The following is a 27,724-nucleotide window of genomic DNA, read 5'->3' on the forward strand; positions in this document are numbered from 1 at the left end:
CCTGGGTTGGCTCGGGGTGTGCAGACTCGGGTGTGAGCAGCGTCAGTGTCCGGTGCCGCCGTGCATGGGAACGGCGTCGTCGAAGTCGTCGGCACGGCTCACCCGAAAGCGAGCTAAACAAAAGGAATACCATGGACAGCGAGCTAAACAAAAGGAATACCATGGACATTCTAGAAACACTATGGAAAGGATCACAACATACATGTAGAATCTGAGTTGGTTACTGTTATTTGGAAAAAATGCATTTACAGCTCGATTTAAATGCAAATGTTACATGGCAAGAGAAAATTATAGAGGGCTCCTGCAGTCCGTATAACAGTAATTAAATTTTAATTAGCATTTACGAAGTAAATACTCATAAATAAAAAGTAACCGTTTCGTTGAATGTAAACTCAGTACATGTATATAAACTTGCCATTGGTTTTTAGAAGGGAATCTGCCTTTATCCTTGCCCAACCCAAAAACCAGGGGGGTGACACTCTTATTCACATTTTCATTTTACAACGCAAACCTATATCGAATCCCGGTGGTTTGCGAATAATAAAATGTCCGCATCCCAGATCAATTAAACCCTGGTATGAATTATTTATTAGCTTTCGCCACGATCCGTTTTGCAATAACATAAAAGCACTTCAAATAACAGCCCGTTGAGTTCAATGAACTACGCCCTGAAACCGATAGTGCCCCGTAAAGAAGCTCTAGCTCCCATTGACCTCTATACAGGTCAGTGAGCTCTCCATACACAAATGAACAAGTACAATAGGACAAGGCCAGCACCTATGACCTGCTTAGTGACATGTTATTTTGAAGTCTTCTAAAGCTTAATATCTTGAAGATTAGTATTCGTTTGTACATATGGACTGCGCATTTATGATGCCAAATATTAGTTCTTATATAAAATTACAAAATATTGGTATTATGACACACGGTATAGGTGATATAAAACGACTAATAAAATCATGTCATCATGGCGTCATGTCAAAGGTTCATTATATCCCGTATGTTTGTTTAAATTAATTAATATTTTCAGAACAATTTCTACACCCATTTAATATGTACTCAGGTGGAACCCGACTTTTTTAAATTTTCATTTCTTTTTATGTAACAAATTCAGGTTTTTCCATTGCGCGCGCTGCCGGGCAATACAAATTTAATGCTAACATTGAATAAACGCGGAATTAAGAATATGCGTTTCTAGTATACAGCGTCTGACTCTACCTGAGGACCTAGCCTGAGTGCCATGGGCTCCAAGAATGGCTCTCCATACACAAATGAACAAAATACAATGAAGGGTCGCCATTGCTCTCCATACACAAATGAACAAATACAATGGAGAGTCAGACTGCCATGCAAATGAGCCAAGTGTCCTCTCAAGGTATGCTCTGTGCAAAAACGTTCAACGGTCCATGCAAATTAGCTGCTAGGCAAGAACCCCCGGGATACTACCCGACCAGGGGAGCTTCGTAAACTAACCTGCGGTACTCATTACAAGTCAAGAGGCTGGGGGTGCAAAGCCTTACTGTGACCTACCCATAATGGGGAGCACCATTGGACACAACGTTACTAGGTCTTTTAAATATCTGCTTATACTCACATTTTTCTAAGATATAAATTCCATGGTGTTGAAACAGATTGTAGTGCTAACGTTGACAACTCTATATAATTTGCATTATTCATTAATCATTTGAATAACAATGGTCACGGGGTGAATAAACTCCAGCGGATTAAAGCAAGTGAATAACCTACCAAACCACTTCAAATACAATTGTCAATTGAGATCAATTCTGTATTGATTTGATTAAATCACTTGCATTTGTCATTAAATAGACTCGCACGCAGGACACATGGGAAGAATGTTACACTATCTCGAGGTGTTTTTATTTTGGGAAAAAACCCACAACTTTTACAAAATAATACATCAGTTTTTTCCATTTTGTTTTTTGGAAAATGAATACACTTTTACAACAAATTCGTTTATTTTTGCTCGCCGTATATGTAAGGGCATGATCACATCAGGCACTTTTGATGTAGGGACGTGGAGTCGACCCTACATCGAAACCACTTCCCTGTGTAGTGTGAACACAAAGTAAGTGGATTCGACCCTACATCAACAATGTGGATCGAAACTACCTGGTTGAGGTAGTTTCGACCCTAGGAGGTGGGTTAAATTTCGTAATGTGAACGCTAGTTATTTTGTGTTAGATCTCGGTTTCCTCTTTTGGCGTTTAACGTCATAATAAATTGGTGGAGTTATCCGTGGTTTTCTTTTCATTAATTCTTAATCGACAGTACCACCTGTCCGCTTGTTTAAATTTCGCGCGTTTTTGCAGTGAGCTTTGTTCCGTGTACTATCCATTCAGTATTATTATTCAATTCAGTTAACTGCACTATTCATTCATTGCTTGGAAGTATTATTAATATGGGCTATGTTTGTCGTGTAGTACCGGCCAGCTCGCAGTCTACTCAGCATATTTCGGCATATTTGGGTATGTAATTTTATTTATTTTAAATATTGTGTTATACGGGCGTGGCATTATCTTGTAGGCCTTGTTTATCGAAATTATTATACTGGGTATGAGTATAGCCCACAAGAATGTTGGTTATAATTATTTCCATCGTCTGTTGCCACACGTAAATGAAATATAGATGGAAATAATAATTCATTGCAGTGTATTCATTGCTATTTTAGCCGCTTTCCCAGTCTTTTGTTCAGATATTTTGGATAACGCTACGCTTGTTGAACCAATGCCAGAACAAGAGTCACCACCGATAGTCACCATGTCTAAATATGAAGGGCATTTTAAAGAATCGTATTCTGGCAAACCAGAAGAGAATTTAGAATTGTTTTTGGCACGATTTGAATTAAATTCTCAGTTGCGTGATTTCGCAGATGCAAAGAAACACTTGGCCCTTAATCTTAGATTAAAAGGAAATGCATCAATTTGGGTTTCAACTCTGCCAGACGGTCAGAAAGACACATATGAGCATTTAAAGGCAGCATTAATTGAGCATTTTCAGGGTAATGACATGAAATGGGTTAACGAATCGAAATTATCAAGCCGTATTCAAACCGAGGCTGAGTCTCTGGATGACTATTTCTCAGATATCTTGACGCTTTGTCACAGACTAGGTAAATCTGAACAAGAAAAGTTGACTCATTTCATATGTGGTTTAAAACCTAACTTACGTGCTTTTGTTATTTCAAAGGAACCTGAATCTATAGACAAAGCAGTGCATTTTGCACGCCTTGCCCAGACAGTTACGAATCTTCCATCCACCCCATCAGTGAACTTGGTAAGTGAAAATCCCAATGCTATGCAGGATCAGAAAATTGCATCAGTATCCGCTATTGAAAAATTATCAGAACAAGTGGAGCAAATCAAAGTGCAAGTTCATGAAATAGCGTCCAGGCCTAAGCCAAGATCCAATAGACCCTCATTCAAACAATATGGGTCATTTAGAGGGAATCATCAATCTAACAATAGGTCAAAATCCCAACATGACCAAAGGAGACCAAGTTTCAATAGACCCACGTGCTTTCGTTGTGGAAAACTTGGACACAAAAAGTTCGATTGTTATTCAAAATTTCACGTCGAAGGTTATCCTTTAAACTGACAACCCCGCCTACTTCCTATCATGCATCATCTGTAGATAGTAATTCTGGTGTCAAATCTCAGAATGTAGGTGAAGGGACACAGCTTATATTGACACTTCCTTTCACAATTGTTGTATTAAAGTCAATTTGGGATGTGACCAAATGTCATGTTTAATTGATACTGGCGCAGACATTAATTTGATCAATGAAACTTGCTATCAAAACTCTTCTGTATGCAAAAGCTTGCGCGTATTCAATCCTCGTTATAGTCGTGCAGTTACAGCAAATGGTTCTTGTTTGAATATAGTAGGTCTTGCGTACATTCCTTTGATAATTTCTGGCACAAAATTTTCGGTTCCTATGCATATTACTTCCAATTTGGACCGTGAGCTCATACTTGGTGCAAAATTTCTGAATTCTCAGGATGCAAATTTGAATTTTAAGTCTAAAACACTCAGACTAAATTCTAAAGTTCACCTCAGAACTTCTTCGCGTATTGAAATTCCACCACGTTCTCAATCTGTGTTTTCCGCAAGAATAAAAAAACCAAGTGTTTGGTGGAACTTCAGGAGTTTGTACTCCTGGTAGAGCGTTAAACAATTTGGGTTTACAATTAGCCCATACTGTGTGTAGAGCAAAATCGCATGGTAATTATTCTGAGGTGCCAGTGCTGTTGTTAAATCCTTCAAACAGTACTGCTGTTATTTACCCTCGGACTAAGTTGGGAACATTTTCTGTAGTAAACGATAGCGAAGTCCATTTTTTTCTGCTATTGAGGATGATCCCGTTGTGATGTTTTCAGAAGTTAAACCTGAAATTGTGCAAGAGAAATCAGATGCGCAATCTAAAATTGATGAAGTTCTTAGTCAAGTTGATTTAGCAAATGACAACTTGACTTCGTCTCAGCAACATGAACTTCAATCATTGTTGGCTGATTATGTTGATGTGTTTCAAACTTCAGGTAGTCCTTTGGGTCATTATTCCAAAATTAAGCATGTCATCAACACTGGTGATCATCCTCCTGTGAGGGCTCGTCCATACAGACATCCTCCTCACTTACAGAAAGTTATTAGAGAGCAAGTTGATCAAATGTTAAAAGACGGCGTCATATCTCCTTCTACTTCATGTTGGTCTAGCAATGTAGTCTTAATTAAAAAGAAAGACTCAAAAGACTTGAGATTTTGTTTGGATTTCAGGCCCTTGAATCTGTGTTCTTTTAGTACCAATTCTCTTATTCCGAACATTCTGGACTCGTTAGACAGTTTAGGTGCTGCAAATCCAGCATTTTTCTCAACTTTAGATATGGCATCAGGGTATTGGCAGATAGGCCTAGAGGAAAGTAGCAAATGTAAGACTGCTTTCATAACTCAGGACGGTCTATATGAATTTAATGTCATGCCATTCGGCCTCCAAAATGCGCCAAGCACGTTTCAGCGCACAATGCAGGAAATTCTTAGAGGCCTACAGTGGAAAATTGCCTTAATATATCTAGATGACGTCATCATCTTTTCAAAGTCTTTTGAGGAACATCTCAGTCATTTGTCTCAAGTTTTAGATCGTTTTAGAACAGCTGGACTAAAACTTAAGCCAAAAAAAGTGTAGTTTTGGTCATAACAAAGTTCGGTATCTTGGCCACATTATATCACAAGAAGGCGTATCCACAGATCCAGAAAAGACCAAAATTGTTCAGAAATATCCTGTTCCAAAGAAAGTCTCAGAGGTTAAATCGTTTCTCGGTTTTACAGGATATTATAGACGTTTTGTTCCAAAATTTAGTCAAATTGCATATCCACTGATCTGTCTAACAAAGAAAGATGTTCCATTTGTTTGGTCATGTGAGTGTCAAAACGCGTTTGAAACACTCAAACAGAAACTCCTTGAACCGCCCATCCTGGTTTATCCTAGGTTTGATGATTCTCAATTTATCCTCCAAACGGATGCGAGTATTACAGGCTTAGCATTCATTCTTTCCCAAGTTCAAGATGGTAGTGAGAAAGTTATAGCTTATGGTGGAAGATCCTTAACTAGTGCTGAAAAAAATTATTCCATCACGGAATTAGAAGCATTAGCGGTCGTTGAAGGTGTTAAAAGTACTCTTCTTACCTTCTGCATGGTCCAAAGTTCAAAATTGTCACGGATCATCAAGCTTTGTGTTGGATATTTGGAAGAAAACCTGTCACAGGTCGGTTAGCACGTTGGGCTTTGCTACTGCAATCGTATGACTTTGAAATAATCCATAGGCCAGGTAGTACTATTCAAAATGCCGATGCTTTAAGTAGAATACATCAAAATGTATCATTAAGTTCTAGCCAAATTCCTATTGAATTGCCAAGTAATCATAGCAAAGTAGATGTCAAGTCAGGTCAAAGTAAGGATTGGATTCCTTTAAATTGGATTCCATTTGGGTTTGGTTCACTAGATGATGATATTTTTCCTTGCCATACAAAACCAAATGTCAGTACAATTCGTAATCTTAGGTTTCAACAAGGTAAAAGGTTAAGTGACAGAAATGAGGACAAGTTTGAAACTTATATACCCCACATTCATGATAGTGTTAATTTGTCTGATTTTAAGCAGGAACAAAGAAAAGACTCCTTTGCAGCCAAGATGATCAGATACCTTGAGATAGGCGATCTCCCAGATGACAACAAAGAAGCTCGTAATATACTGCTAGAGTCTGAACATTATTTCTTACATGAAGGTGGGTTATTTCATATCTGGTCCACTCCAGCAAAACGTCATTTTCCTGAAAGGACCACTGTACAATTGTATGTACCGTATAGTTACATTGATACAATTTTGAATGCTCATCATGATCAAGCCCTTGCTGCTCATTTTGGATTTCACAAAACTTATGCCAGTATTCGAAAAAGATATTTTTGGAGAGGTATGTACAAAGATATTGATAATTGGATTAGATCATGCGTTTCATGTGCTAGTAGAAAAACACCTAAGCATAAAGTAATTGCTCCGTTAATGACCATGGAAGTTCCTGGACCATTTGAGAGAGTAAGTGTCGATATTTTAGGTCCACTTCCTATATCTACTTCAGGCAGTAGATACGTCTTGTGTTTCACGGATCACTGCACAAGGTGGCCAATTTTGGTCCCAATAAAAAATATGGATGCTAGTACTGTAGCTCACTGTTTTTACAAAGAGGTGATATGTAATCATGGTTGTCCAAGGTTTCTTCTAAGTGACAGAGGCACAAATTTCCTGTCAAAGCTGATGCTCGAAGTTTGTCGTATCATGACAACAAATAAACTCAACACCAGTTCATATCATCCTCAGTGTAACGCAGTACAAGAACGTTTTAATGCTGTTATACTAGACACTATTTCTCATTATGTCAATAAGTTTCAAACAGATTGGGATGACTACCTGCCATCAATCCAGTTTGCGTACAGAACCAGTTCTACTGACAACAGCGTAGGATTCAGCCCGTTTTTCTTACTCTACGGAAGAGAAGCAATCTTACCAATGGATGTTGCCTTACTGGAGCCAGAACGTTTAACAGATAGAACCGTGAGAGAACACATCAAGCAACTGGTAACTCAGCTGGAAACGACTAGGGAAATCTCCAAGCATCATCTACAGCAAAATCAACAGACCATGAAAAAGCGGTATGATCAACACGCCACTGATGTCCAATATCAGGTAGGAGACAGTGTATTCATATATTTCCCAGTAACACAACCAGGATTGTCCAAGAAACTGTGCAAACATTGGTGCGGCCCATACTTGATTATAAAACAATCAAGTCCGGTGAATTTCATGGTTAGAAATCTTGAGAACAATAAACTCTTGAAGGCGCCTATACATGCAAATAGAATGAAATTTGCATATAACCGGTATGTTCGCCCTGCAAATAATGAACTTCCTGTAGACCTTCAAGCTCAAGCACCTGTAGCAGTATTGGATGACACAGATCTTCCAAAAGACTCATTTGAGCCCTTACTGGCTAAACAAACTGTCAAAGATTCAGTTATTTTACCTGTGCCGGGATTACCTGCACATAAGAAACAAACTGACAAACTGTATGCAGTAGAAAAAAAAAAAGTCATCAGAGGAAAATTCGTCAACGGTAAACTGCATTACCTGATTAAGTGGCAGAACTTTTCAAGCAAGTCTAATTCATGGGAACCTGAAGACCATCTTACTGATGCCACTCTGGACTTTTTGAAGACAAATCCTGTCAGGATAGCAGGAAAAGTGAAATAATTTAAAAATGCCAAAATATGTTTATTGTGTGTATATATTTATTGGTAATGTCGTGAAAATTTAATGAAATGAAATGATTGCCTGCAAGAGGTACCGGAATCGGACATGTTATTCAGGCATTTTGTGTGAACATTTAAGAATAATTTGTGATGTCAACTTTCAGTATAAAATTGGCAAAATACGCAGATAAGTTGATTGAATTATGTCAGTATTTCAGAATAAGTTGACATTATGAAGATAAAAGTAATGGAGAAACAAATTATGAGATCAAGAAAATATTTGACTCAAGAAAATGTATGTTTCTGAAATGTATGTTATATTGTATTATGTATTGTAAATCATGTTATTGCAAGCTTGCTAATCAATTGTTTGTTTTGTTCTTTTATTGAGTTTTATACAGAATGGAATTCAGAGGGTACCCTCCCCATGACCTTAGGATCTTCTAGTTCTTTCATCTTACTGGACTTGACGACAGCTACTTGTTCGATTAGCGGAGTATGCATATCCGCGCGGGATGCATATGCTTCTTAGTTAAATGACTCTGTGGAAGGAGAACGGCGACTCTGGTTGCGCGCATTTTGTTATCAAAATTACTAGAGGCCCGTACTCCGGAAGCAAGAGTACCGCTGGTAGGAATATAAGGTCTTGGCAATTCAAACTCAATAGGAATTATTAAATTAAGTAAGTTTCATAAATGATGTCAATTAAAAAGTAAGTGTAGTGTAAAATAATGTGTTGATTAATTTAAAAAATCAAATCGTATGAGACGATTCAAAAAAGGGAGGCGGATGTTATGGAGCCCCGTTCCCGATTTCATTATAATCGGATGGAGACACCATGACCTCGTTAACCTAACCTTTTTAACTATTTATGAGTCGGCGCATTGACGACTAAGCCAGCTTGGCAAAGACTGCCCCGCCCTTGTTGAGTCAGTTGATTGCGAGCTGGCTGGTCGACATCACGTCTTTATTTAGTGAGTACATTTTATTCAGAATCAATTTGATTTGTAGTAACTTGAAATAAGAATTAAATATATTGCAAAGAAATTAAATTATTGGTTTCAGCTAGTTATTTTGTGTTAGATCTCGGTTTCCTCTTTTGGCGTTTAACGTCATAATACTACTACATCCACTTGCCCATTGTGTGCATACTCTGGATATTGTATTTAAGCTTAAAACTCTGATTTAATTAATGTGTGCACAATGATAGATTTTCACATCTGATCTTTTCAGTCACCCTACTCCCTCTGTTTGTTAGCTTCCCAAGTGTGTATTTTTAACATGGAATTTCGCGATTAATAAACTGGCAGATTCTAAAATCAGAATTGTTCAGTATTGAAGTGCCAATACAATTATGACATTATGATATGTTGCATTCAATAATATAAGCCTACGTACACTTAACCTTTTACTGTCACTAATATATTATAAACTTTTTCATAACAATTTTATACTAGTATTTTGATGTAATAAATATCAGTATAATTTCGAGTTCAACTAAATGCTTTCAAATGTAAAATAAAACTGAACTCTTGTATACAAATTTAGTAGTGCCGTAAAATAGTAATTAATTATCAGGAAATTACGAATACCACATGGCTTATTTCATTGTAAATGAAAAAGGAAATCTTCGCATCGTTTGCATGTCTCCAAGGATATATGGACCAAGATAACCGGGTTTAAAAGCTTTTAGATTATGAGAAGAACCAGTAATCGGGTTTAAAAAAATCCGTGTTTCTCAGGATAAGCTTTAATAATAATATTAAAGTGTATAACAACACACAACTTTTGCATGTATCTTTATTTAGATGTACGGGGGCATGGGGGCATGGGGGCAGTGGCCTAGTCAAAGGGGAAGCTCCCTCTGTGGAACATCTCCCCCACTCCCGTGGGATGATGTTTGCCGGAATTTGTTTTATAGATATGTTGGCCCTTTTTCGCATTTTCGTCATATTTTGCCTCTGAATGTCACCTGACCCCTTTGCCCCTGGCCTGCCCCATGCACTGAAATGGATCCTGACTATGCCACTTATTGAATTGAGGGGCATTTTCAGGAGCATCAGGGGTCGGTTTTCAGGGGGAAAGAAATGAAAATTTATCCCTTGTACATCATATTTGTCCCTGTATATTATAGGCCTACTCTCGGCTTTGTACTGAGCTGTGAACGCCGGCACTGATTATTGGCTGTGCAATAATTAGCTGTTCCTGGGGTGGGCAAATTTCAGATAAGAATGGCTTGCCAAAAAACCATTGACACCCTCGGCATGCCAAAAATTGCTTTCCCCCTTCCTCGGTCTGCCAAAAGACCCTTTCCACTATTTTGTACATGAGAACGTTTGGTGCCATTTTACTTGGCTTATGTGCGCCACTAAAATGTCTTACCACTCCTTCTGACTTGCCAAAAATCTATTGCACCTTCCGACCTGCCAAATTTACCTACCCCCTTGGTGCCCTGTCAAAAATTGCTTATACGTCTTCTCTCTTTTTGTCCACAGCGGTACTGCCGACAAGGGGGTGGGGTACTGCGTTACTCCCGGTCCCGGGGTCTTATCAGTAGCGTAGCCAGGGGGGCACTGGGCAGTATTCTTTCCCCCTCTTGCCCCCCCCCTTGCGGGATGCTGGCCGCCCTGATATGTAAGATTTCTAGCCCTTTTTGTACTTGGTTCCCCCCCCCTTCTGAAAAATACTAGTTACGCCACTCGGTGTTTGGGCCCCTAAAAAGGTAAAGGAAATAGCCCTTAAACGCAAAGAAAATGGACCTTAGGGGCCTGTAAAAATAAAGAAAATATACCTTGTAATTAAAGCATCTTTTCTTTGAGTTATTATACGAGCCATCAACTAAGGTCTCTTTGCTTTTTACGGACCCATTAAGGTATTTGTTTTTGTTTTTACGGACCCATTATGGTATTTCTGTGATTTTTAGAGGCCCACTAAGGTCTCTTTTTTTCTTTTTAATGCCTCCTCCAACTTATGAAGTTCTGAAAGTTATCGCTGATCAAAGGGGGTCCGTGCTTTAATTTTACCACGGGCCTGTCTGTATGGTTCTCGGCGGCACTGGTCCACAGAGATTGCACACCCCTTTACTTAGCATGCTTAGTGAACTATTGAAGGTTCCACTGGCTTCCGGTGGCACAACGTACATGACGTACTGTATATCCAATTCAACACCCTTGTCCACACTTTCAAATCCCCGAAAAATCTCTCCTCCATTATCATCACCATATGCAAATTACTCCCTCTGGTCCTCCACTGCCATCCGTCTTCATCCACACTCTAGCTGGTGATATGGCTTTATCAACCTCTGCTCATCGTCTATGGAACAGTCTCCCTGCCACCACCAGATTTTGTATTTTACACCGTATTTTGGCCCATGATCGGGTGAATTTTAGTGGAAAACGGGCTCCTTGCTCATTTTCTCTTCCTTTGCCTGAGTCTCGATTTTATTCAAATTATTTTTTGTCAGAGGGGTATTTCGTTTGTTCTCTTTCATTTATGTTCAGGATTTATACTTTTTAGCATTTTAGTAAGCATTGTGAGAAAATTCGCACGCCACCAACGTTTTATCCTGGATCTGAAACTGAAAATAAGCTGAACAAAATTATAACTTGACTTCAAATGTAAAACGTTAGATGGCGTTGCCGTTCATTTATTGCACCTCCATCAGGGTACATATGTCAAAGCTCGATTTACGGGGAAAGAAGCCCGTCTTCGTATATCCCTTTGACGATATACTATGTCCTAGTAAATGAGGTTGTTATGTCAGTGCTTAATAGTTGTGACTTGTGAGCATTCAAAAACTCAAGGAGATATTCTATTATGTAGTAATTTCTACCATATCGAATATAGGTAGAGCACCGGCCATTTGGTCCATGGTTCAACTCTATTCCGTCACTTGTCATACTCAGACAAAAGTGGCCCAAGCGGTTTTAAGTCTAGGTTACATAATTGACCATATCTTCACTTGTATACCATCGATTTTATTGGAACAAAGCCTATCTGGTGGCTAAAGAAATTATTTTGGTAGACCGTATCAAACCAAAAAATAAGCGGCATACTTGTTTCATTCTATTTTCCAAATTGCACAAATTTTATTGTTACACCCTGTACATATATCATTAGATTTATTAAGTTTACTTCGAGGACTCACTATGCACTTACACACGTCTTTGAATTAGGACTTAAACCAAAAGTCTCGCAAACACAATCATCGCCTGAACATATAGTTTTTGTCAACAAAATAAATCCCGGTTTTTCAATTAATTGCATTAGAAGTTGCTGACTAAGAACAAAATAAATGAGCCATTTAGAATTCAATGTACAATGACACAACGTATTTTTTCATGCATGTGATCATAAATCAAGAAAAGTATGTATTAAAATGAAAGAAACTAAAATATTATTACTACGATAGCAGCGAAGAATCCTGGATCAACATAATAAGAACAAAGTTGAAAGTTCGTCAAACAGTGCAACAACGAAAACAATCATACCATACCACCAGTTCATGCGTAGAATAAACAACTTCGCGCTCAAATATTGATTTGAATACCAAAAAGTATGTGATCATGGTGGTTAGGTGATATAGCTGTTTTATTCTTTTAAACTACAACTCCATTTTGTTCAGTTCTTTCAGCAATACAACATTGATAATGATTTTTTTTTATATATCGACAATTTGTGATGCGAACTGCTAGCTAATAAACACACCTTGAAACAAAAAATCAAAATAATGAAAACTGATTTTCATTGTCATTTATGAGAGTGGCTATAGCTCCCGGGTAAAGTTTGGTTTGGGTATAAATGCAGCCAAATCTAACCACAAAAAAAACCCAAAAAAGCAAATGACCATTTTTTGTACTTCATAACAGAAGCCCGGAAAAGAGACCCATATCTGCGGCACATGATCATTTGTACTGAATACCACCCGGGCTTGCTGGTAAGTTTCTGGGTCCAATGTCTGAAACTTAATAATTTATTTGAAGAAAAAAATATATGGGTTAGAAAAAAAGTCATGAAATTGTCTAGTGGACCTCGGACTTTACAATTTTTTTGGTAACATTTGAAAATATTTTCTTCATGTCGACTTTTATTCAATCTAGACCAGATGATTAAAAACTGAACAAACCTTAGGTATTAAAGTGTTCAAGTGTTTATTAAAGCCATATTATACCATTTGCTGAGGAGGACGCCCTCACAAATATTTTTCCAAACGATTATATTGTACTTTATTAAACCAATATACCCTGCAAAAATCAAGACCCTAGGTGCTGTAGTTTTGTCAAAATCCGAGATTTTGAATAAAACGATGGCACCTGCGTTTTATGATTATGATGGAATTATTAGTCGAACGCATACACGATGTGCATTAACACACCGTCAGTACGTACCGTGCGCGACGGTGATCTACACAACAAAGGGTCGTACCATAACGTGACCGAAGGAGTGGTACTTTTCTTTGCTTTGCCGTAGTTGTTCGGCTCAAAAATAAAAGGGATATATCTGACAGTTTATGGCAAAGAAATGCTAATCTATTTTATATGAAAATTTTATAATATGTGTTTTTGCAGTGCTTGCATGCCGCCTCCAAACATGATTCTACAATTTCGTGTGATCAGTGACAGTGCATTCTACCATTGCTATCTTCAGTAGATAGCACGTATATACCTTCACTGTACAAACCTTTGGTCGCTCGATCAATCAATCAATCAATCAATCAAGCAGCAATCGCACCGTCATAGGATGGATTACGATAAACCCTGATGTAAAATGGTACTCCCAATTTCTGAATTATTAGGCCTATCCAAAACAAATTGTTATCATTATCATTATTGTAGCCAAAAACATTTTAATAGACCTCCATGATACCATTTTAGATGGATAGCCTATATATTAAGTATAAAGGTTGATAATGATAGCGTGTCTTCATCTGATTATTTTTAAACCTAGCATTGAATGAAAAGTCTTTAAGTTCATTTTCTCAACAAATATCATCTCTTGCATGACTGCAACGGAATTCGCTGACAAAAACGCATTTACGACCACGCACATCAATCTCGACAAACACCAACAATAGCTGTAACAATGATCTTCGATTACAATAGAAGATCCGGGTTGAAATTGTGCAAAATAAAGTTGTCAATAACAAAATATATTTAGATCCTATAGTCAAGGTCGTATGCTACGCTTTGAAGTGATTTCAAATCCAGAGTTCTCTTCTGTACCTTCAATGACAGTACTGAAAAGATAAGGTGCCACTGCGTCTCCTTGTAGCACACCTGAACATGCTGAATGAAGATGTCATCGTTGATAAATTGATTTTAAAATAAAGCCTAAAATTATTCAGCTATTTTGCCTAGTTTTACCATGATAGACACTACTGTCTTCGAAAAATGTTACTGCTGTGCAGACTTTCGGATGTTGAGTTTCTCTATACCTACAAAAAGCACCCAAATTTGCCCAAATTGGATGATTTTAAGGGCACTTTTGCCCAAATGCGCCCAATTGTGTACATTGGTCTCCACTGAATATATACGAAGAGCGATGTTGCAAAAGGCCTTACATCCACCTCTGGCTGAAATTGAGTTAGGCCAAAAAAAAAAGGTTCGTCTCAAAGCTTGCGCGCGCGTTTGTAAAATCCCACGATTTGACAAAAACAAATGCGGAAATTTTTTATAGTTTTTCCAGAAAAAATTGGCGAAAATCAGACTTTTTCTCAAAATACCATGAAAAAAGTCGGGAATAAAAAAATTTAAAAAAAAAAATCGCATTTCGCATTTGTTTTAAATTTCTCGTGAGCTTTGAGACCAACCTTTTTTTTTTTTCTTATTGGTATGACTGTATGACCGAAAGTAACTGTTTGGGGTCACTATGTTTGAAAAAAACCAAACAATTTAATTAACAAAAATTATTGTACAAGTTCAAAAATGACAGTTTGCCGGATTTAATTAAAAAATTATAATTAAAAAAGTAAATGAGATATTTGATTTTTAGTCATTAGTCAAGTAACATAAAGTAGTGCCAACAAATGGGCTCAAATTTAATTGCAAAGGTGGTTTCTAGAATTCTAAAATTCTTATTTCTAGAATTTATTTTGTTGCAAAAGGCCTTGCATCCACATGAGGCGCGACATACAATAAAGTAATTAGGAAGGCTTGAAAATTGTACTAAAATTAATGATTGCACAATTTAAAAAAAGCTGTTTTTCTCAAAAAGTCAAAAAGTAGATGTACGGGCTTTTGCAACTAAGCTCTTCATTATTATTTATCATTAGGCCTATTATTACCAAAATCTCTCAAATAAACTGATATCAAATTAAAGATCCTATATGTTTCTCATTAACATACTGAAATGAGGAGTTCCAAATCGCTGTGTGGTACCGGTATATCACAACTGAGACTATAATGCGACAGTTTTTTAATGATTTCTTCAGAAATATACTGATTTGGAACGCCTAATTTCAGTATGGTAATGAGAAAAATATGAGCTTTCATCTCATACCAAAATCTGCATTTTGATGGGTGTAAAGTGGGGGGATAAGGCTGTCAACCTTTAAAGGTGGCTTTACACGATGAAATTTCCATTGCAAGGCCCATTACTTAGTGGGTGAGATTATGTGCTCACTGACCATGAAGCTGTGCAATTGATCAAAATAGACGAAGCAATGTTCGGCCTTGCAATTCCTTGAGCGTGGCCATAGGTTTGGGATATACTCAAAAAGTAGTGGTTAATGATTTTCGTATTAATATCAAAATGGCTCATGTGTTGTCCTGAAAGCAAAAGATTGCCATCCTCTCCTGTATATCTATACAATTTTCCATAAATAAAAGGCTAAGGAAAACTAAGATCAAAAGGGCTAAACACCACCACCAACAACAACATAGGCCTACATAAGTGTATTATAATGTAGCATGTGCACACATTTATCATGTTGTGGATGGTGAATCAAGCTGGTCCCTACACATTCCCAAATGAATGCAGTGACCAGCCGGTGTTCATTCAGCTGATTGGCTGAAGGAGGTTAGATTGCATGCAACAACCTTAAAAGTAGAGCATGTCTCTACCTTTTTGCCTGTTGCTTGGGGGATTAATTTGCCTGATGCTTGGGGGATTAATTCCTTGCAAATCCAAAATACACGGTGCAATCTTTTTCCAAGGTCTGTGCAACAGGCAATTGCATGGAAAATTGCATCGTGTAAACCGGCCTTAAGGGTTTCTTCATTTTTATTTGGTCCCTTGTTTAATATAGAATGTGTCATTCGCTGCTTAGCTTTGTCCCATAAGCAAAAGGGTTGTCACTTGAGTGCATCGGAATTTGCCTATATCCCTGATATCACGGACATGGAAAAAAATTAAATGAGACATTTATTTAAAATCTATACACTCGGCTGAATCGTAATAATGGAGGATCCTGGTCTTATCCTCAAAATGTCCTTGTTTGACGTAAGCACATGATACTCAAATATTTACTGACAAATGCCTATAGCATTGTTATAATTATTATTATCGCTCATGCACATCAATTGTGATTTAAAAATCACTATAATTTCATTATGCATATATCCCTTGAGTTCAATATCAATCTTCAAACTAGTGGTGGTTAAAAACAAACTAAAACCTTTTTGATTTCCATCTGCAAATTCAAGTTTCTCTTAAAAACTGGACCTATTATGATTAAAATGAAAAAAACAAATACACATTATAAAAACAAACAACCCACAAGAAAAACACGTTCTTCGTATAAAATCAGTAATCCAAATATTAAAAATTTGCCCAACCATACGGTATTGCAGAATTCTCGTATCTTCAGTATTTGGAACATTTCATTGCTTTATTTTTTATAACGACAAAATATTAATATATTTTCTGTTGATTGCATGATTATTACCTCAGAAAAATTTAAATCATGAACTTCTACTGAAATCTTTACAAGGAAAAGAAACAAGCCTAAAGGTAAATCTACTTTACATTACTTGTTCATATTCCAATAATTAATACATGTACATTGTACAAGAACAGCCAGCACCGTTTAGCCAACCGATCACCTGGCTGTTATTAGTAAGTGGTTGCAAAAAAGGTGTTTGATACAAGTAGTATTTATAGAGGTTTGTTTCAGTTTTAAAAGAACGCATTTCGGAAGTTGGTAAATGCGATTTATAATGACACATCAAGTCGTCCTATATTTGAATATTAAATAGAAACGTGCCCAGTTATAGAGTGGGGTATTAGACATGTTAGACAGGGTGTCCTCTGTCAGCTTTATTGTTTATAATTGCAATAAAGAGCTTAGCATGCAAAATACTACGATGGTCCGAAACTTCCATTAGCATAATTAGAAAATAAAGGAAATTAACAAAATTATAAAATCATTAAGAGAGGCAGTATAAACTTGCCAAAATGTTGCAAAATTCACAGTATACATTTGCCAAAATGTTTAATGCAAAATTAGGTAAAAAATATATAACCAATATCCAAAATACGTAGATTGGATCAATTTGATTAGGAATTCCATTTTTGTCCAATGATTTTTCTCGGGAGAAAACACCCAAATCTGTCGCTTTCATATATTGGAAATATAATTTTAAAATATACGATTATTGGGTTTCTTAACTAATTTCCTATCAGTTCAATGTATAGTGATATTAAAAAGTACACTTCAATTTGTAAGTGAAATGGTTAAAATTACCGCCATCCGACTTGTCAAAGACGCGAGTGGAGTAAGCTATAACTGGCAATCAAATAATCAAATTTTAAAATTTGGCCAATTTATGGAAATAAGGGTCAAAAACACGTGTTTTTAGGTACGAAATCATGCAAAATTGCATGTTTTGGTCCATTTCCCTCAAATTAATTGCAAAAGCTATTAAACTTTGACTTTTTGCCAGTTAGAACTAACTAAAGAAATAGGATTTAGTTATGGTTCATTTGGCGAAACAGGATAACATTTTTTAAATCCCAAATATATGTCTTGAGTTAATAATTAAAGGGTACAGGGCGTTAGTCCGACACGCTGCTAGTCCGACACCGCTAGTGCGACACGCCTCTCGCGCTAGTCCGAATCTGAAATGCACTGCACTAGTCCGACATGCCGCTTGTCCGAATCTAAAATATACACTCTGCCAGTCCGACATGCCGCTAGTCCAAAAATGAAAACCACTGCACAAGTCCGAAATTGAAAACCACTGCGCTAGTCCGAATCTGGAAAACACTCCTTCTGTCCGACACTGCGCTAGTCCGAATCTAAAAAACACTGCGATAGTCCGAAACTGAAAAACACTGCGCCAGTCCGAATTTGAATTGGGGAAACACTGCGCTAGTCTGATATTCGGACTAGCGCAGCGTTTTTCAGATTCGGACTATCGCTGTAGTTTTCAGTTTCGGACTAGCGCCATGGTTTTCAGTTTCGGACTAGCGCAGTGTCGGACTGAAGAAGTATTTTCCAAATTCGGACTAGCGCAGTGTATTTCGGATTCGGACTAGTGGCGTGTCGAAAACTGTGTTTTCAGATTTGGACTAGCGGCGTGTCGGACCGATGCAGTGGTTTTCATTTCGGACTAGCGCATGCTTTTTTCGGACTAGAGCCGTGCTTTTCATTTTCGGACTGGCGCACCTCTAAGTATAGGGAATTTGTGTTGTCGGACTAGCGGCGTGTCGGACTGAGCGGTGCACCCCTAATTAAGAAGTTATACCACTTACCACAGCATTGCATTTTCTTGGTTGAATAATATGGGTTAACTCTCAGAAGTAGGCCCCTAGAGTTTTAACTTCATATGATATTTTTAGAAGATTACGTAATTGTGAAATGTCTACCATGTATCCAATCATATCATTTTTATTAACATTTGGTGACTTTGGCCTATATATTCCTATATTTTTAACCAATCAAAATCAATACCATATTACACATTAGCATTGATAATGTAATGTATTTTTTTGTTCAGATCCAGAATCAAAGAACCATGAAGAAAGTATATAAGTTCATGACAGTTGGATTCAGCACCACTTTGCGGCAGTTGATAGAAGATCATCTTCAACGGTATTGACATTAAGCTCTTCTCGAATTGCAAAGGTAAGATTTTTATAAGATAATTATTACCGACTCATACAGGATTGTAATCTAGATTCTTCGGCTTTCAACGCAATTTGCCAACAATAATACTACATAGGCCTAGGCTACATGTATACGAATCGGTTAAGAATTGGTACTTAATAAAAGAAATTAAATCTTTGAAAAACAAAAAAGTCGCTGCCATACCCACAGCCTAATTTATTGAACTTAATTTATCCATCATGCTGCAGTGTAAACCATCTGGGGTATATAACTTTTGAAACTGCTTTATGACACAAGAATTTTCTAAAACTCAAAAATTTCCAATCCACTATTTCAGCAAAATTGTTTTTTATATCTTTTGATTGAAATAACCCATTTTAAAATTCAAAATGTATATGAAGGAGAAAATAAGAAAACTATAGATCTGTCATAAATAATCGCAGCGTCATTTGCATTCAGGGTGTCTAGAATTCCAGTAAAGTTGGGTATATATAATTTTGACTCACCCTGTATTATAATAGTTTACGTTGTCGGATGCAGAAACAGTATGGTTTGCAATGTGTTGTCGTTATATAATATGTTTTGTTGAAGTAACTTTTCGCGCTTTACTATTTGGCAGATATACCGATCAGAAAAGATGCGAAGTTTACGTGTATTTATGGGTTTTATGCTCTTGGCTTTGAGTATGAAGTTGGACGTATCTGCGGTATTCTTGGCGCGCACTGCTTCTGCGTCAGTGATACGATGTTGCCATCCATGTTTTGATCTTACGTGAGTAAAATATTATATCATTTTAAAAAGCACGTGATTTGCGCCACAGCGATGCCCTCAATTTTCCCTCGAATTTATACTTTTTGCATGATTGTATTGTAATGCAATGGTGTAAACCTACTCCTCTTTTCGCCAAACGCCAAGTGTTTCTGGAATGTTGCTAAAATTTTAATGCTAATTTATTGCACATTCTAGGGAAGCGTGGTTACCTTTTTTAAATAGCCGAGTGAGAGGGGTTTCAATGAAATTGTTATGATAGATGTACAGTTAATATTCATATATTCCATTACCTATCTGATGGTACAGTTTTTACACAGAAAATATTTATTTGAAAAACCTGCCACTCGTCTTTTTCCGGAAAGGTCACAGGGCTGCCGTGACCTGTGCAATAAATACAATTAAAATTTATCTTATTCTAACAGCAAGCGTTTCTAAAATGCAGTATGGCGAAATGTGGTGTAATAATAAATCTGGAGTTCCGAGTTCATCGATCGAGTGATGATTCTTGAATCAGTGCACGTATAAACTGTGTGTATATCGCTATTCGTCTTACATGTACGTCTTATTTATACGTTACAGCTGTGGATCACGAAATGCACTTTTATAAATTGTTTAACTGTATTAGCTGTTTTATCAGAAAATAATAAGAAAGGGGACAATACGTCAAGTTTTTCATTTTCAAATTGTTAACAAAAAGTCCATTTTGAGGAACGCGAAGTCCACTTTTTAAAAATTTGCATGCAAGCGATTTTTTTTGCGGAAACATATCAATCTCTAAGCGCTCTTTAAGCAAAGTCATTGTCCATTGAATTTACAACCGTATGACAATAAAGGCGAAAATAGTAACTTTTTGCACACGATTGCAATGAATCTAGTAATATTAAATTATGTAAGTGTGCTCTTTCATTTAATGACATAAAATTTGCAATATATTGTACGGATCAATCGGGGTTTTGACTTTTAAAACTTACATCTTGGTCAAAAATATTGCGTGCATAGGCCGTTTCCAATAAATTTACCACATTTGCCTTGCTATAAACATTGAATAATTGCGTCATCTGTTGACGTAATGAAAAAAGTGTTTTTAGCGGGAAGTGTTAGCTTCCGTTCGATATAAGAACTTTTCTTATTGGAGGAAGGAAAGTATCGGGGTTTTGACAAGATGCCGAATTTTCTACTTGTCACCAGCTAGTAGCTCACCCAGCTCTTATGATGTTATGCACTCAACCTTGTAATGTAAACACAGACTGTGTAGAGGCAATGCATTGCTAGACTCACTGTGCTTGGACAAATTTGTGTACTCAGGTGTATCGAGGTGAAAACTGTGCATATATAGATGCATCATACTGCAGTTACTGTCCGTTTTCCTATACACAATACACAGAGCTCTCATAATTGACGCGTGACCTCTACAAGTAGTGTATGTTAGAAGTATAGGCAATTACCTAGTTAACGTCACTGTGTGAAAAATAACCGGCCAATATTTAAAGTATTCTCTGAAATTCTAGAAAATATAGTTTTGTAACATGTCCTAAATTTTTAGCTAATTTAGGTGTTTGGAAATATTCGCACTTTTGTGTTTTAGGAAGGATATTGTTACGAGTCGTACTTGACTCAAGGCCAAAATCACCTTTTACCCGAACTCACACGAATGCACAACACAAATACACTGTTTGGTTAAGCTAACAAAATCTAAGTCTTTAATTGAAAGCACGTTATTATTGGTATAATATATCACAACAAATGCACATACACAATAATCAAATATAATCACTCTTTATCTATTTAGTACTTAGCCAGCATTCTTCTTCTTGGTGATCATAAAGTTCTTGCAATGTTCTGGACGACTGATGTAATATATCCTGATTCACTTGTCCTGCGAAAATCCGCGAAGTCCAGTGAACACTTGCGTTTATAAATATCCTTGCGTATGAAATCCTCACACAAAAATGGTGTTGCTTTCTCCTTGCCGCTATCTCCTTGCGCTGCTTTCTCTAAACTTAACTCCTTGCGCTGCTTTCTCCAAACTTGGTGTTATTTCCACCTTTCACACAATATCTTCAGGAATCAGGACTGCGATGTAGTTGTCCCCACTTAAGGTCCGTTCATACTCCCACCGCATTTGCGATGCGTTGCTTTGCGTTGCGGTGCGTTGTCGCACCGCATCTACTGCATTGCGATATCGCAATAAAGTTAAATACATTTTAACCTGGAAATGCGACGAGTTGCGTTGAGTTGCGGCAAAAGTAATCGATATATCGGCAACGCATCGCAAATGCGGTGGTAGTATGAACGAACCTTAACTTGGAAATGCGACGAGTTGCGTTGAGTTGCGGTAAAAAGTAATCGATATATCGGCATCGCAAAGCAACGCAGCGCAAATGCGGTGGTAGTATGAGCGAGCCTTTAAGGTCCGTTCATACTACCACCGCATTTGCGATGCGTTGCTTTGCGATGCGGTGCTTTGTCGCACTGCATCGTACTGCAAACTACTGCATTGCGATATCGCAATAAAGTTAAATACATTTTAACTTGCAAATGCGACGACTTGCGTTGAGTTGCGATAAAAGTAATCGATATATCGGCATCGCAAAGCAACGCATCGCAAATGCGGTGGTAGTATGAACGGACCTTTATTTTGACAGTTGCGTTGAATCAAAACACCATACTTCAGCAAGTCGACAGAAGAATATATATTCCTTTCTTGGAAGAAGTACGTTCTTTGACGTATTCTAGATCTTCTCCGACAACACTGGCAAATAGTAGTACTTTGACTACATAAAATATTTCTGGTTTGCAATTTCCTTTCTTTGAAGGAATTGGACTGTAAGCATATTAGCTAGCTAGCCCAGATCAACACTATCAACTGTGACAATAATTGTGTTTACATTTTCTTATTATATCAAGCAATGGGAAATCCCAAGTATTAATATAGCCAAATGTGATCTTGGGAATTCCCAAGCCTTAATTATAACATTAACCTTTCTCATTACATCACTTCCTTAGGGGAACTCCATCACATCATTTTCACTTTACAGCCTCAGGGGTTTCCAAATATTCCAAATTAGATATGATTCAACTTGTTTTGCTCAATTTGAAAGGAAATTCCCAAAATGTCATCACTCATGTAACTTTGTAAACAAAGATAAATCATCAAATTAAATTACTGAGGGCACATCACAATATGTAAACGACAGATAACACCAAAAAAATATGAAGAAATTGTTTCCAAACCGTGTTAAGTCTGCAAACCATTATGCTTCTCATTTTCAAGAACGCTGGTTAACAATAAGCACACTAATGTCTCATTTCGTAAACAAAAGCCACCACATGCCACAGTATTGTTACCTTGCGTTCGCTTTATAATCGTTCACCCAACTGAAACTATAATACCAGCTCATTGCTCATTGCACAGGTAAAACAGAAACATGTGTTGTGTGGATTTAACCAGAGAAGATCTGATTTAATCAGTTGAGCTGTTTTCAATGAGTGTTATCTTGGTTTAATAGCTTTTAATGGGGTTTAAGTCCTGCAAAGGTCGTGGTGGTGGTGAATTCTACTGTAGACATGACTGCATCATGTTTATAAGAGTATATCGTTTAGTAGCCAAACCTTTCGATATGGGGTCCATATTTTGGAAATTCTGCACCTCCGCCAAAACAACAACAATAAACAAACTGTGTACGGGCCGTGCTATAATTATTATGAGGTAGCGATATTATCTTGTGAATTAAAGGGAATCTGTACCATAAACTAATCAATGGCTATATAGTTGCAGCAATAATAAAAACGACAAACAGTAAAAGTCCCAAGCTTATATACGTCCAAATAAAGGAGAAACTCTTAATTCCTTACGACGATTAGCGGGGAGTTTCCCGGCGAGTTTGTGATCCATGGTGGCTGCCATATTGATACCCGATGTATTTTTATTATATACGCTGTAACGGTACCCCGATTTTGAAACCAGCGAAATCCGTGCCACCAGCCTCGTCCCTCGTGAACTTTGGTGACACGAAGCGAATACTACCAAAGTTCAGATTCAACATTCGTTCAAAAGAAAACGCGACAATTTCTATCCATAAAACTACAGAAGAACATAAAAAAATGTATTTTAAGTAATTATTTATGATCAACAATGTCTTTTGAGAACGAAAAGTAAAAACAGCACTAAAAACCAAAATTCGCTGTAGGGGTCGCGAATGCCATACAGCAACACACGCTCGCCGTGGGTCTGTGTGAAAGGTTACACTACCGTTTGTGGCAGAAAGGATTCACAAGCAGCTATCATGGCGGCTCCCTTGAATCGCAGAAACGAAGGATTAAAAGTGCTTTTTCTTTGTTAGGAATATTCCGAAATTCATTTAGAGCGTCTGGTATGTTTAATTTAGGGGTGTATAACTATATTAGCCATTGATTAGTTTATGGTACAGATTTCCTTTAATAACGCGTCTCTTATTCCGCATTTGATCATGTTATACAGCGTCAGCGTGAGTACGAGTTTTTCTCCGTCAGCGAGGTCCTCTGCAGGGTTTTCAGGAGCTAAACGTTCTGTAATGGACATGACGGATGGTGACGAGTTCGTGGACTGGATGAGGAACAACGCTACTATTGCGGACATGGTGGAGATGCTTGACAAAAACTGTGATGGATTCGTCGATGCTGCGGAATGGCATAACTCCGGTGGTTCTCCGGCAGACTTTTGTAATGCCCTTAACGATTATGATACCAATGGTAAGTTTCCGACATAACGATTTTCACTTAGAATTTCTCCTCGGAGAAATTGCAATTGTAATTAACCTAACAACCTTAAACAGTTAAAGAAACCTATCAGATTGGCTACGAATTTCTCCGCGGAAGGTTATCAATCTCAGGTTCATCCCAACTATGATTGGAGATTTCTCTGCGGAGAAATTCCTGCAGTTATGACATGAATGGTCAATGAAAGGTCACGAAAGATCGTACAGGGATGAAAATTAAAAATGTCTCAAATCTTGTTGAATGATAGCCTAGTATGATATACCAAATTATTCGTCTGATCATAAGGATTTCAAAAATGAAATCTATACGACCTCTCGTTACCGAGTTACACAAACCACATTTTTGTGGCAATCTACGACTTGTCGTTACCGAGTTCCAAAAAAACACATTTTTGGTCAGACATTTTTGGTTGTACAGGGGTAAGAATGTCAAATTGTTCAGATTTTGAGAAAATGGTGGCAAAGTGTGTGTTTAGCTGAACGGAATCAGAATAAGAATAGTTTTACATATCTACTGTGTAAGGTAGAGGGTAAAACAGGTCATAGACCATTGGCTGACCTTAGCTACGTTAACATATTTGCTCATAACAAGTAAAGAGTACCCCGGTACATTTTAGATGGCAAGTATACTTTTCTTGATTCTCATGTCAAAACAAACATTTTGCCACCATTTTCATCAAAATCGGAGCAAGTTAAAATATTTACCCCTGCACAACCAAAAATATGTCCTTTTAACCCTAAAACGAGGCTTTTGTACAATAATTCGGCAACGATAGGTCATAGATAGCACAAACTATACATTTTTGAAATCCTTGTGATCAGACCATATATAGTGAAGGAGTGAAGGAGTTGGCGTATCATTCAACAAGATTTGAGAATTTTTTTTATTTTGATCCCTGTATGACATTTCGTGACCTCTAGGAGGCAAATCCAAAATGCCTCCACATCTTAAAATAAACTTTGGACTATGTACGTCATGTGTGGAAACTCTCATAATTGTATATCAAGTAGTGCACAATTATACTTAATGTGGGAGCTTCCTGGCCAAAAAAAGGTCCCAGTAAAACCGGAACAAAATATGCTCGTTCCCCGACCCCCACGTAAATTTGAATGCTTCTGCCGCCAAAATGGTGAATGCAAGGAGGGTGGCAATTTATTCCTCATATTTAGGCCCATGGGCAATTTGCGGGGAGGGACCGCTTATCATGATAGGTTCGAATTTCAACTTGCATCTTCATGAAGCTCCCGTGGCCAAGTTGCTAAGACACATGATTCGTAAACCGGAGGTCCTGGGTTTGATTCCCAGACGGGATAACTTTTTCTGCCTGTCTCCTGTATTAATTGCTACGGCAAACCTGGTGAAAAATTATGATCATGATAAATAATTTACTTTAATTTTATTTGAACAGGTGATTATCGCCTAACGTTGGTAGAAGTTGAGATGGCTCTTTTCCAGGTGGAAGCTGTGAATGAATTTATGGTTGTGCCTATGGAGATGTTTAACGAGATGATGATGGAAATGGAGGATGATGACGACCAGAATGGTCAAAAAGGACGCAAGGATGAATAAAGAATGTATAAAACATATCAACTGGATCAAGTTGTCAATTCAGAATTCACAGATCTTCATGCTGACGCATAAAAGTAGCCTTGTCAAATAAAAAAGGCCCTCTAGGTATTCCTCTCTAATCATGCTCACCGGGCATGCTCATGATCAGCACAAATTGAACTTTCCTATATCACTACTTCCGGGCTTGGCATGAGGACCACAGACCCCTGCATACTGATTACTGCAGCTACCAATGTACGAGCAAACTCGAGTTGAGGCTACGAGCCCAAAGGGCCGTTTTTAAATTAGCGGGCTCGAGTTCGGTCGTTTAATATGTACGCACGGTAATTGGTAGCCGCAGTATGTGGCCTTCACGGACTTGGCGAGCCCAAAAGTAAGTGATGATAGGATCAGGATCCAATTGCTGATGAGGGAGAAAACGTATAGGGCCGTGGACAGCAAGGCATAAAAGTTGCAAATGTATTCCTCATTTTCAGTTCATTAAAATGAATTGCTTAATCAGGTTTAACATGTTTAAATGGTAAATATTTAAGAAAGCCATTGCGATTTAACCCTACGTCACGCCAATGCACCCCTCGATATTTTACCGCATCGGCGTAACGCGTATGGCGTATATAAGGTTATATCGGAAAGGATTTCGGGATTTGTGGAGGAGTGTTTTTTTGTGCAGTGAGTGTTTCTAGAATTCTTTTATACTTGGCAAATTCCAATATTAGAGTTGATATGAAAAGATTAATATCGTTTATTAAAAAAGTAGTGTTAAATGAAAAATATTGCAAACCTATATAAGAAATTTACATAAAAAACATTCTTCATGTGCAATCTTGAGGGAAAAAGTCTTAGGAACACAATGGTCAAGAACGGAAACCTGCCACCCGAACAACCCCTCCACATGCAATATTGAGAAATGCCAATGTCTTCAGCAGTGGACCAAAGTATTCCAACCTTGATTGATCAGTTTATGGGGAGAGGGGAAGGGGAATCATAATTATACATATACGTCATTTCCATGATCATAACTAATTCTGCACGGAAATTCTACAAAGTGTACCAAGTGTTCCAAGAACTTTTTTCCAAGATTGTAGGTCTAAAACAAATGGCACAAGAACTTAACTGTTCACAACTTACGAAACAAGTTGCTGATCCACTAAGTCCCAGCATTCTCATTAAAATTATATGTCTTATGAAAATAGTCAGTCAAATCTTAATTTTGTTATTCTTTGCCAAAGATTATGAAATATTAATAACAACTGTGAGAAAGGTTTTCTGGTCAATTTAAGACGATACAATGACATGAATGAGGTAAAAGGAAAGAAAACACACTATCTTTGTAGCTTAAATGTGGAGCTCCATATTAATGGCATGTACGACAGGGGAATTTAATGTTTGAAAGAACATTAATTAATTCCAATTTTGCTCTGTTGACATACAAAGACAACACATTTGGCTCATCCCAAGTTGGGACATTTGTATGAATGATAAAATAATATACCAAAATAATCAGGTTTGATATAAAAGACATACAGCAACCAAATTCATTTAAAAAGCATCATGGCCTTAAGCTTTGCTTTAAATCAGAACTCTATAATTAATTGCTTAAAAGTAAGATTCAACAAATACATGGTTTTTAATCAAGGAATCGTAACATCATTGACATAACAATTTGTTGCCAATCTTATTAAAATGTAACACAAAACTTGTATCGGATTTGTTTTTTATTTAGCTGTGCTTTCATTTGTTTGAGTCCCGGGGGGGGGGGCACTC

At 37.4% G+C, this 27,724-nt stretch overlaps 2 protein-coding genes across 2 annotated transcripts; both read left to right on the forward strand.

The window, feature by feature from the left end:
- The first annotated feature begins 2,189 nt into the window (after positions 1-2,189).
- On the forward strand, positions 2,190-7,816 carry LOC140165541 (uncharacterized). Its single transcript, XM_072188827.1, has 2 exons — positions 2,190-3,294; positions 6,170-7,816. Exons 1-2 carry the CDS (start codon positions 2,647-2,649, stop codon positions 7,814-7,816), a joined length of 2,295 nt encoding a protein of 764 aa, XP_072044928.1. The 5' UTR covers positions 2,190-2,646.
- A 10,927-nt stretch (positions 7,817-18,743) lies between these two features.
- On the forward strand, positions 18,744-27,656 carry LOC140166442 (uncharacterized). Its single transcript, XM_072189917.1, has 4 exons — positions 18,744-18,880; positions 19,482-19,633; positions 24,114-24,364; positions 25,800-27,656. The coding sequence occupies exons 2-4, from the start codon at positions 19,500-19,502 to the stop codon at positions 25,958-25,960; spliced, it is 546 nt and encodes a 181-aa protein (XP_072046018.1). The 5' UTR covers positions 18,744-18,880; positions 19,482-19,499; the 3' UTR covers positions 25,961-27,656.
- Positions 27,657-27,724: the final 68 nt, after the last annotated feature.

Source organism: Amphiura filiformis, chromosome 12 (assembly GCF_039555335.1).
Source record: "Amphiura filiformis chromosome 12, Afil_fr2py, whole genome shotgun sequence".
Taxonomy (NCBI): domain Eukaryota; kingdom Metazoa; phylum Echinodermata; class Ophiuroidea; order Amphilepidida; family Amphiuridae; genus Amphiura; species Amphiura filiformis.

Bases quoted from the DNA above. Each gene is read 5' to 3' on its own strand.
- LOC140165541 (XM_072188827.1), top strand. From the start codon at position 2,647: ATGGAAATAATAATTCATTGCAGTGTATTCATTGCTATTTTAGCCGCT. The intron at 3,295-6,169 runs GTAAGTGAAAAT...TCTGATTTTAAG, and splicing joins CCACCCCATCAGTGAACTTG to CAGGAACAAAGAAAAGACTC.
- LOC140166442 (XM_072189917.1), top strand. From the start codon at position 19,500: ATGCGAAGTTTACGTGTATTTATGGGTTTTATGCTCTTGGCTTTGAGT. The intron at 19,634-24,113 runs GTGAGTAAAATA...CATGTTATACAG, and splicing joins CATCCATGTTTTGATCTTAC to CGTCAGCGTGAGTACGAGTT. The intron at 24,365-25,799 runs GTAAGTTTCCGA...TTATTTGAACAG, and splicing joins TAACGATTATGATACCAATG to GTGATTATCGCCTAACGTTG.